Below are 12147 nucleotides of genomic sequence, written 5' to 3' on the forward strand. Positions count from 1 at the left end.
ATGTAAGTATGAACTGAATCTCAAGATCAAGCTGTACTGGTGTAATCTCTTTTAGCATGACTTCCTCACTGTAATGCAGAGGGGTAGGGAAGGTGGGGGAGGGAATTCACTCTGGCTGATAAAAAATAAATCAAGCCGAAACTGGTTTGGCTCAGTGGTAGAGCGTCGGTCTGCAGACTGAAAGGTTCCAGGTTCGATTCCAGACAAGGGCATGTACCTTGGTTGCGGGCACATCCCCAGTAGGGGGTGTGCAAGGGGCAACTGGTCAATGTTTCTCTCTCGTCGACGTTACTAGCTCTCTATCTCTCTCCCTTCCTGTCTGTAAAATATCAATAAAATATTTAAAAATAAATAAATAGATAAATAAATAAATAAATAAATCAAGATATAATGCAGTTAGACATTCTAGAAAAAACATTCCTTTTTTGAAGATAACCATTTTTAACCTTTGGAAACTAAACATAACTTACTCTTAAAATATGAAAGGCCAAGATTTTAAAACAATTTTAGTTTACAGATGCTTTAGACTTTGATTTTTAAAGAGAAAAACACTACTAAGTATACAATTATAGAACTGTTTCAAAATATACTTTCATGCAATTCAGACCAAAAAAAAAGGAAAAAAAAGAAATGTTCCTCATCTTTAGGTAATAACTGGAAGTAACTACATATAAGACTCAAAGCAATACAATTCTATCAAGTGTTCTAGACATTTAAAATGCAAATAATCTAATTTGAGGGTAAGGTGGATAGAAATTTTAGAAGGTAAAGTATACCAACCTTTCAGAAATCTGAGTCTTTCCATCTAATCTGAGGTACCTATGTTGATGATGTTTTAAAAGAGCCTCTAAAATATCCAGCATCATGGTAAATTGGCTAAATAATACAACTCTATCACCCTGTGAAAATACATATATGTATTAAATACATGGGAAGAAAAATATAAATATTTACTGTTCAACTGCTTCTTTAATAAAAATCAAGTAATCGTAACTAAGGTAAAATTCTTTTTAGATTGTATATAAATTAATTTCTAAACTTAAGAACTAAATTCAATTTTCAGTTTTGATTTATAAGGACAATAAGTGGGAATAGCTACAAAGTACTGTTTGGATTGTGATCTTACAAATTTAAGCTATTTCACATATAAACTGTAGTATTACTTAACCATTTAACATAGTATCAATCATACAGATTGAGTGGTACGTATGAAATAATGACAAGATTCTTTTTTAAAAAAAACACCAATATAGACATGTTCTAATAACTTCTATTTTTCTTTTGGAGGTTCGACTGAGGAAGAATAATCAGGAAAATATACTCCCATATACAGTGGAAATTTCTTATCTGCAGGGAATACATTTCTAGATCCATGGTAGATGCCTGAAACCAGGGATAGTACCAAACCCTACATATAGTTTTTCCCTCTACATACATACTTTCTCACTTAAAGGAAGCACTTTACATCTTGTCTTTGTCATATCCAAATTACTAGCATCACTACTCTTGCACTTTGGACCATTAATGAATAAATTCAGGGTTACCTGAACACAAGCACTGCGTTACACAGCCGTTCTGATAGCCAACAATAGATGTGATAACTGAGAGAACTACTGAGTGACTAATGGGCTAGTGTACATAGTGTAAATATGCTGGCATATACTGATTCATGTCCAGGCAAGACAGCACAAGATCGCATCACAAAACTTACAATAGTGTGCAATTTAAAACTTACGAATTGTTTATTTCTGGGATTTCTCCATTTAATATTTTTGGATCATGTTTAGCTTTTGGTGACTAAAACCACAAAAAGCAAAAGGGCAGATAAGGGGGGGGAACTATTGCATCTCCCCCAAATGCTCAAAACACTCATTTCTAAAAGACTGCAGAACAGACAACGGCTAAAACTTTAAGAAAATCAAATCATGCCAGAATTGTCTTAAGAAGTTTAACTTATTGGGAAAACACAAAAGGAGTAGCATTCTTCTTTAATACCTTCTCTTTTAGTTCAGACAAAATGCGTGCCAAAACTCGGAATTTTCCAGAATCTAAAATCAAGTCCATGTCTAACTGGAAGTTATTAATGTGCCGATACTGTTTACAAAGTACATGTAATTCAAAGTCTGTCATAACTTCCATATCTTCAAAGATCAGGTCAGGGTTAGCTTCACAATGTGTAGGTTCCTCAAAGCAAAACATATAATACACATACTTCAAAATTAAGATAATTTATTGTTCATATCTGATAAAATATTTAAATCATAGAAATTTTAGGACCATAGTTGTAACAAAGAAAACTAAGATTTTTTAGGTACAATAATGGGGGGGAATTCCTATATTTTAGAATTAACATAAAGAAATATTTACAGATGAAATAAGATCTGGAATTTATTTCATAATAATCTTGGGGAAGGGACTAGATGGAACAACAGTAATGATTCCCTTGTGCAATGCTGGTGGGACTGCATAGTGGTTTAAATAACCATGTGTTTAAATAATCACAACAACACTAGGGACAACAATATGGAGATATATCAAAAACTAAAAACAGATCTATCATATAACTCAGTAATTCCACTTATGGCACTTATCCAAAGAAGACAAAAACACTAATTTGAAAAGATATATGCATTCCTATGTTCAGTGCATTATTATTTACAATAGCTAAGATATGGAAGCAACCTAAGAGTCCATAGATGGATGAAGAAAATGTGATACATATGTACAATGAATATTACACAGCAATAAAAATTATGAAATCTTGCCATTTGCAACAACAGGGTATTATGCTAAATGAAATAAATCAGACAAAGATAAATACCATCTGGTATTACTTAGATGTAGAATACAAAAGAAAACAAATGAACAAACAACAATAGAATCATAAAAATAGATCAAATGGGCAGTTGCCTGAGGGGAAGAGAAAGGGGAAGGGAGAATGGTTAAAAAAAAAAAAGGGGGGGTGGTGGATATAGTCAGTAATCTTATATAATAAAGAGATAATATGCAAATGGTCATTATGCCCTCTTAATCCATCACCAGGAGGCTGGGTGGGCAGGGACTCGATGCAGCGTGTGACGTGGAGGCGAGGCCCAGTGGCTTCCCGAGACTGAGCAGGGCGGAGGCAGGACCCCCAATGGGTGGGTGGGTCCTACCTCTTTGGGGTGATCAATTGTGGACTCCTGCACTGTGAGAGGGCACAGGCCTGTTTGGGTAATCCCCCCCCCCCCCCCCCAGTCTAGAGTGCACAAATTTCGTGCACTAAGCCTCTAGTGATGTAATAAGTTTGTGGTAGCAAATTATAAACAGTATTAGTGAGTGATCACATTGTAAGATATAAAAATGTCAAATTACTATAAGGTACACTTGAAATTAATATAACACTTAAATAAATAGATAAAAAATAAACAGTGTCATTCCTGATAATAATTACAGAAAACGTGTGAAGGTTATATGGGCAGAGGATTTCATTATATAATTCTCTCTACTTTTACATGTTTGAAATTTCCATATTAAGCTTAAAATAATAGTTTAAAAAAAAAAATCAAAACAAATGGCCGCTGCCCAGCCAGTGGGAGTCAGAGGTTGAGTAATGACTTATAAACCAGGAGGTCAGGGTTTGATACCAGAAGATCAAAGATAGATTCCCAGTTGGGCATATATCCAGGTTGTAGGCTCAATGACCAGTGTGGAGTATTCAGAAGGCAGCCAATCAATGATTCTCTCATTGTTGATATTTCTAACTCTCTCCCTCTCCTTCTTTGAAATCAATAAAAAAAAATATAAATATATAATAAAAAAAATAAAAAGCAAAAAAAAAATATATATATATATATATATTTAAAGCAAATTTTTTTATAAAAAAAGCTTTTAGCAGGAGAAATATGGGTAGTTGCTAAAGAAGAATGAGGTAAAAAATAAAGAGTAATGGCTAAAACTATATACAAAATAAAGGATAAAATGAAAAAAAAAGAGAGAAAAATTACTATGTAGGTCATAAAATCTGAGAAATCTTTTGGTAAAAAAATAAATAAGTATATTATGAAGACTAGATCAAGAATTGGCAAACTTTTTCTGCAAAGGGCCAGACAGTAAATATTTTAGATTTTGTAGGCTAAATGATCTGTTTGGCAAACATACAACTCTGCCCTTTTATTGAGAAAGCAGTCACAGACAATACAAAAACAAAGGCTGTGGCTGTTAGAATAAAACTTTATTTATAAAAATAGACACTGCCATATTTGTCCCTCTGGAGATAGTTGGCTGATTCCTGGTCAGTCCTTAACTTTTATGTCTCCCAAATTATCTTGAACTTTGTCTTAAAACATATTTGTTTTTCTTAAATGTGGTTAAAGGGTTAATATGCTTATTAGGTTCAATGGTCTGATTTTTAGCCTAACAATTTAACCTCATGTTTAACAGTGGTAATAAAGCTTAGTGTTAGCATAAGATGGAATCTTTACCTTTAGCATAAGCTGGGACATTTCCTTGAGTTTTTCAGCTGTGTAATATTGGCGATGTAATAAAGGATGATTGGCCATTTTTCTCAATTGCATCATGACATTGCACATTTCTGTGTTTTTTTCTGTGATCCAAAGAGACAGATTTTTTTAAAAATACAAAAAAACAAGCTGACAGCTGTTTGTTGAAATATATATCTTGCAAACAAAGAGCTAAAATTATATCTCAATGCAAACAAAGAGCTAAAAAATTAACACTAACTTAAAAAAATGAGTGAAGGCCACTATGAGTAAACAAAATGCAGCCCTAGGACAGGATCATTTTTCACAAAAAATTATGAAAATCAGGTTATACCTAAGTTATTGATAGACTTTTTCAATTTGCTGAAAAGACCCAGGTAGAGTTGCTCCTGATTCTCCGACATGGGACACAACTCAATCTGGTCCTTCTTGGGGGGCAGCTGCTTGAGAACCTGAGCGAGGAAACCAGTTTAAGTAAAACAATCAGATAAAGACGAACACAGACTTTTAAAAATCAATCATAATAAAAAATATGCAGATAAGAGTTACCTCATCTTTTACTCTTCTGAGAATAAATGGTTTTATAATCTGTTTTGCGTGTGCTATTCTCTCCTTTTCATATATACTTTGCTCATCTGCTGGTTTCTAAGTAAAATAAGAACATATTCTTTCAGAAATTATATTCATATAAATGGTGACAATAACATTACACAACATGAAATTTTTATTTGTTTTGCATAGAAACTCCATTTATTTAGATGGAACTTCACATTTATATTATATATCGGGTCTAGTAATAATTAATGTCGTTTTTAAACATTTGTTTAAAATCTTGCTTGGCGTTGACTTGTATTGACATAACCTTCAAACACGTGGTATCTACAGAACATGTGAAGTGCAATTAACAAGTTTTGCTTGAAAAAGTTTGTGTTTGGTTTGGTTTTTGTTGCAAAACTAGGGCTAAGAAGATGGCGGATGAAGAGCATATTCGGCACTGCATGCTTTACGAGTTCCAATTAGGAAGAAAAGCAAGTGAGGCTGCAAAAACATCTGTAGTGCTCTTGGTCAAGATGCAGTTAGTGGCAGAAAATGCCAGCGTTGGTTTGAGAAATTTCGCGAGGGAAATTTTTCGTTAGATGACAAGAGTGGTCGAGGCCGTGTGTCCAATTTTGATCAAGAAGCTCTTCAAGCTCTTTTGGTGCAAAATCCTCAAATTACCCAACAAGAGCTTGCGACAACTTTAAATTGTTCACAAAAAACAATTTCCAATCAATTGCATGCACTTGGCAAAGTCCAAAAGTTTGGAAAATGGGTTCCTCATGAGTTGACCGACAACAACCGACAATCAATCAAAGAGTCACAATTTGCAGTTCGCTCCTCTCTCGTCAAAACCATTTGCCGTTTTTAGAGCAAATTGTTACCGGAGATGAAAAATGGGTGCTGTATGTTAATTTGAAAAGGCGGCCTCAATGGTTGGACAAAAATGAGTCTCCGCAGCCCACTCCAAAACCTGACTTGCATGCAAAAAAAGTGATGTTGTGTGTTTGGTGGAATTTTAAAGGAATTCTTCATTATGAACTTTTACCATCTAACCAAACCATTACAAGTGCAGTGTATAGTGCCCAATTGGAAAGGTTAGCCCAAGCTTTAAGAGAAAAAGAACCGCGCTGATTAATCGGAAGGGCGTAATTCTTCACCACGATAATGCACGACCGCATACTGCAAGAATCACTGCTGAAAAACTGCGCCAGTTGGAATGGGAAGTTCTCCCTCAACCTGCATATTCTCCTGATATTGCCCCTTCCGATTACCATTTGTTTCATTCTTTGCAAAACTTTCTTCTTGGAAAAAAATTTAATAATGAAGAATGCCTCAAAAATGCATTGACCGAATTTTTTACATCAAAATCACAAGAATTTTACAACAGAGAGATTAAAATGCTTCCTGAGCGTTGGGCACAAGTAGTAGAAAACAACGGCAACTATATTGTTGATTAAATTTTGTTGTATTGTTTAAATAAATTCGATTTAAAAAAGTATTAGAAAACGACATTAATTATTACTAAACCTAATACTTCTTAAAGCTCCATAAGTATTTTGAGATTTCATGACATGTAAATTGTATATTCTCCTGAACTGTTCTAAGTTCACAATGTTTTCAGAAGTCATTAGCTGATGAGTTGTTACTGATTACCAAGAGAACATAATGAAAATGTGTGTGTGTGTGTGTGTGTGTGTGTGAGAGAGAGAGAGAGAGAGAGAGAGAGAGAGAGAGAGAGAGAGAGAGAGAGAGAGAGAGAGAGAGAAAGGGGGAGGGAAAAGGTGAGATGTAGGGTATGAGAGAGGTAAAACACTTGTATTTAATTGTGGAAAATGACCCTAAAAGAAAACTAGTACAGGTGATGCGAATCATGTGATCTAAAAAAAAATGGGCATAGTTATTAGTCAAAACTGGTTAATTTTGAAGAATTAAAGAAATGTGGAATTTTATTCTAAAATGTAAAGGTATCCTTCATATCCTATGAACTGCTAGGTCATCAAGTGAGAAAAAATTCATCAGTGAAAGTTAAAAAGGCAGTTAATTGTAGCAGAAGACTATCATAGAAAATGCATGCAAAATATGTTATGACAGAAGAATTAAGAATCTATATTAACATTGCTGTATGGAAGAATTTAGGAGTTTCTGAAGACTGCACTGTGCTTTTTCTAAGCAATCAGGAGAAAATTAACAAGATTTTCAACTAAACAGATTTCTTTATTGTAACTTTTAGAAACTGTTACTATTGTTATTTGTGAACTTTTATTTCAAAACATATGTTGCAGGATATGAATTTTCCATCTTAGCCTACTTCTAAAGTTTAGCCATTTAAAAAAATGCCAGTTTTCCTGACCAAAATTTTAATAAAGAAAAAGCAATGATCAAAACTTTTCCCAAATATTATACATCAGAGCCTTCCACTAATTTAGAATAGTTATTTTTCAGAAAATTAAAATGATAAAAACCAAAACTTTTAGACACAGATTACAGAAGTCACCAATTCATTTCTCAGTGGGTTTCGCAGATTTCTCAACTTATCCAAGAATAGGAATATTGACTATTTAAATTTCAAAATGAAAACAAGAAAAAAGACAAAATAGAATAACCTAGGTAAAACACAAAATAACATATTTGGGAGAAAATATAAATTTATGCTTACTGTCTTAGAAGAAAACATCCTTCGTATTTCACTTGTGCTACTACTAAACATGTGTGGCATAACAAAATTCAACAGCGACATGAGTTCTAATAGATTATTCTGTACAGGTGTGCCTGTGAGCAGCAAACGGTTATTTGCCTGTGAATGAAGGTAATTAAGATTAGTTGGTTTTTTAAATTATAGACACATCCTTATTTGTCTACCCTCCTCAGTGGTGGTGGGAGGGGATTAATACCATTATTAATAATGTAACTTTCTGTAATGAAAGATGAGTAATTAAAAAAATTATCTATTGTAATTTAAGGCAGAATGTATAAAACTAATGGTTTTACTTTTTAAGTAGGTAACTTACATCCTTATATCACTTTATGAGGTAATGAAAATAGATTATATTTAATATCACACAGGACAGAGATGGTAAATAGAGGTTCATGAGCTATGAACGGTTTTAAAGGGTTGTAAAAAAAAAAAAAGCAAAAGAACAACAGAGGTTAAATAATCCACAAAGTACTAAATATTTCCTTTTTTGGCCCTTTACAGAAAAAGTTTGCTGACCCCTGATATAAAATACTACTTACATTAAAATACATAATATGTAATGTTATCATTATTGGAAAAAGTCACAAACACTCTCTTACATTAATGGTCATAAGGTGCTGGTAGCGAATAGAGCCCATATTCTTCAGCATATGGCCCTCATCAAAAATTGCGTAATTAAGTTTTAGTCGTCGAAAGAGACTACGGTCATCAGAACTGCTGATTGCACAATTATACCTGTCACCAAAAGAAGAGAGAAATCTCTAGGGTTATACCTTTATGAGCCTGGATACTAGTAAGATTTATTGCTTTGTACAATTATTTTTATTTATACACTTTTAATCACTGGTATCTAAAAGATACCACTAGCTGGTGCTCAAATAAATACTAATGTATTGTAAATTATCCAGTAATTATTGATGTACATATAACCAAGTTTAAAATTGGCTAGGCCAGTGTGACTCAGTGATTGAGTGTTGACCTATAGACCAGGAGGTCGAGTTTCAATTTCTGTTCAGGCACAAGCCTTGGTTGCAGGCACAATCCTCAGTGGAGGGTGTGCAGAAGGCAACTGATCAGCCGAAACCGGTTTGGCTCAGTGGATAGAGCGTCAGCCTGCGGACTGAAAGGTCCCAGGTTCGATTCTGGTCAAGGGCATGTACCTTGGTTGCGGGCACATCCCCAGTGAGGGATGTGCAAGAGGCAGCTGATTGATGATTCTCTCTCATTGATGTTTTTAACTCTCTATCCCTCTCTCTTCCTCTGTATAAAAAATCAATAAAAAAATTATATATATAAAAAAAGGCAGCAGATCAATGATTCTCTCTCATCATTGAAGTACCTATCTTTCTCTCCTTCTCTGAAATTAATAACTAACAAAAAAAAAGCCTCCAGAGGTAGCTATAAGAAAATTTAAATGTTATACTGTAATCAGACAACTTCTGCATACCTAGGAAGAAGCCAATTTTGGTTTAATGTATATGTAATCTGCACTTGTTGTACACTTCACTTCATTAATTGTTATATTTTAAAAATCAGCAGAAAAAAGGACATTAAGATATTTCTGTTAAGAACATACTACTATATTAAACTAACACAGTAGATACAAGAAATAACAGTTAATAGCAACTACAAGTACAAGAATATATAAAAATATTTTGAATGATTACTATTATTTTTTAAAATATATTTTATTGATTTTTTACAGAGAGGAAGAGAGAGGGATAGAGAGAAACATTGATGAGAGAGAATCATCGATCAGCTGCCTCTTGCACACCCCCTATTAGGGATGTGCCCGCAACCAAGATACATGCCCTTGACTGGAATCAAATGTGGGACCTTTCTGTCTGTAGGCCAATGCTCTATCCGCTGAGCCAAACTGGGTTTCGGCTTGAATGAATTATTTTAATCATGGCCTTCTTAAAATAATACATAGTTGATATGACAGCATAAATTTTCTACTAGATGTTTATGCCAATTAGCTATTAATGGTTAACTTATTCAGTTATATTATTCATCCTTATTTCTAACTCAAAATTTTCACTGAGATTGCATTGCATTTATTATTAATACTTGCAAGATAGAAATATTATAAATTATTTTGGTGGAATACCGTAAATGTTACTTTACTATTATTTTTTAAAGAAATACTTTTTGTGCACAGGGGTGTGTGTGTATGTCCCTTAGCCAGGCTGCACCCTCTCCAATCTGGGACCCATCGAGAAATGTCCGACTGCCTTTTTAGGACCCATCCATGTGGGATCGGGCCTAAATGGGCAGTCGGACATCCCTCTCACAATCCAGGACTGCTGGCTCCCAACTGCTCACCTGCCTGCCAGCCTGATTGCCCCTAACTGCTTCTGCCTGACAGACTTATTATCCCCAACCACTCCCCTGCCAGCCTGATTGATGCCTAACTGCTCCTCTGCCGGCCTGATTGGCCCTAACTGCCCTCCCCTGGAGGACTAGTTGCCCCTAACTACCCTCTCCTGCTGGCCCACTTGTGGTGGTCATCTTGTGTCCACATAGTGGCAGCCATCTTTGACCACATGGGGTGGCCATCTTGTGTTGGAATGATGGTCAATTTGCATATTACTCTTATTATATAGGATGAAATTTGTGCACAGTGTGGGAGGGTCCTTCAGCTCAGCCTGCACTGTCTCCAATCTGGGTTACCTCTCACAATCCAGTACTGCTGGTTCCCAACTACTCGCCTGCCTGCCTGCCTGCCTGCCTGATCACCCTCTAACTACTCCCCTGCCAGCCTGATTGATGCTTAACTGCTCCCCTACTGGCCCAAGTGCCCTTAACTGCCCTCCTCCACCAGACTGGTAACCCCTAACTGCCCTTCCCTGCTGGCCTGGTTACCCTTAACTGTCCTCCCCTATAGACCTGGTCCCCCCTAACTGCACTCCTCTGCCGGATCAGTCACCCCTAATTGCTCTCCTTTGCCAGCCTGGTCCCCCCCCACCTGCCCTTCCCTGCAGGCCTGATCCCCCCCAAATGCCCTCTGCTGCAGGCCTGGTACCCGCCAACTGCCCTTCCCAGAAGGCCTGGTCGACTCCAACTGCCTTCCCCTGCTGGCCAACTTATGGTGGCCATCTTGTGTGTTAGAGTGACAGTCCATTTGTATATTATCCTTTTATTAGATACTATTGTTGGTATACAATACTATGTTAGTTTCAGGTGTATAATATTTTTATATCTTACAATGTGATTACCTGCTAATTTTAGTAATTACCTGTCACTATACAAACTAATCACATTAATAACTATATTCCCCTTCACCTTTTTTACCTATCTCCCTAAACATCTCCTGACAACAATCCCTGTTTTTATGAGTCTGTTTTCATGGGTTTTTAAAGATTACACACATATGTAAAACCATATGGTATTTGTCTTTCTCAATTTGATCTATTCACTTGGCATAATACTCTTTAGATCTATACATGTTGTTGCAAAAGGCAAGATTTCATTTTTTTTTAAATCTTCACCCAAGGATATTTTTTCCATTTATTTCTAGAGAGTGGGAGGGAGGGAGGAAGGGGAGAGAAACATCTACATGAGAAACATCAATGTGAAAGATACATCAATTGTTTGCCTTCCTTATGAGCCCCTACTGGGGCTGGGGAACCTGCAACCTTGCCTGGGAATTGAACCTGCGGTCCTTCAGTCCACGGGCAGTTGTTTTAACCACTGATCAAACCAGCCAGGGCAGATTTCATTCTTTTTTATTGCTGTGTGATATTTCATTTTACATGTACATATATACCACATCTCCTTTATCCATTCATATATGGATAGACATGTAGGTTGCTTCCAAATCTTGGCTAATAAATGATGCATATTATCTTCTCAAATTAGTGTTTTTATTCTCTTTGGATAATAACAGCAGTGAAATTGATGGGTTTTAGAGAAGACTTAATTTTTTGAGGAATCTCCAGTCTGTTTCTATAGTGACTACACCAATTTGCAGTCCCACCAATAGTGTATAAGGATTCCCTTTTCTCCAAACCCTTGCCAAACACAGGTGATTGTTGACTTTATTTTAACTTGTGTGAGATGGTATCTCATTGTGATTTTAATTTGCATTTCCATAATTGATTAGTGATGTTGAGAATCTTTTCGTGTCCTTTGTTCATTTCTTATCATTGAGTTGTATGAGTTTAAAAGTTACTTTAACTTACAGAATATTATTACAGCACACTTGCAATCAAGTAGACAAAATCTTTTTATAACCAGCCAACCAAACAACTAATGTACTACCATGTTTCCCCGAAAATAAGACCTACTTACAGGTTTCCTTCTGAGTGAAATATCCCCCCAAAAATAAGGCCCCCCTAGGCTCTGTCTCAGAATGCTATTGCTAAACATGAGAGATTTGGTCCACTGATTCTGAAAGAAATGGAGTCACAAGAAATTCACCAGGAAATT

The 12147-nt window shown here is 35.6% G+C and overlaps 1 protein-coding gene across 7 annotated transcripts in view; it reads right to left on the reverse strand.

The window, feature by feature from the left end:
• Positions 1-12147, reverse strand: part of SMARCAD1 (SWI/SNF-related, matrix-associated actin-dependent regulator of chromatin, subfamily a, containing DEAD/H box 1) — a 97281-nt gene that overhangs the window by 5899 nt on the left and 79235 nt on the right. For 5 of the 7 annotated variants that reach the window (XM_036411223.2, XM_045570742.1, XM_036411256.1 and 2 more), the window contains 7 exons: positions 8316-8451; positions 7678-7815; positions 5031-5126; positions 4816-4933; positions 4464-4585; positions 1996-2184; positions 781-899 (listed from right to left, as the gene is read on the reverse strand). In XM_036411223.2, the coding sequence (XP_036267116.1) occupies positions 781-899; positions 1996-2184; positions 4464-4585; positions 4816-4933; positions 5031-5126; positions 7678-7815; positions 8316-8451 (918 nt within the window). The remainder of the gene's footprint in view (positions 1-780; positions 900-1995; positions 2185-4463; positions 4586-4815; positions 4934-5030; positions 5127-7677; positions 7816-8315; positions 8452-12147) is intronic. The other 2 variants (XM_045570738.1, XM_036411231.2) reach the window with 2 other exon arrangements.

The sequence above is a fragment of the Pipistrellus kuhlii genome, unplaced genomic scaffold, assembly GCF_014108245.1.
Source record: "Pipistrellus kuhlii isolate mPipKuh1 unplaced genomic scaffold, mPipKuh1.p scaffold_m20_p_1, whole genome shotgun sequence".
In the NCBI taxonomy this organism is placed as follows: domain Eukaryota; kingdom Metazoa; phylum Chordata; class Mammalia; order Chiroptera; family Vespertilionidae; genus Pipistrellus; species Pipistrellus kuhlii.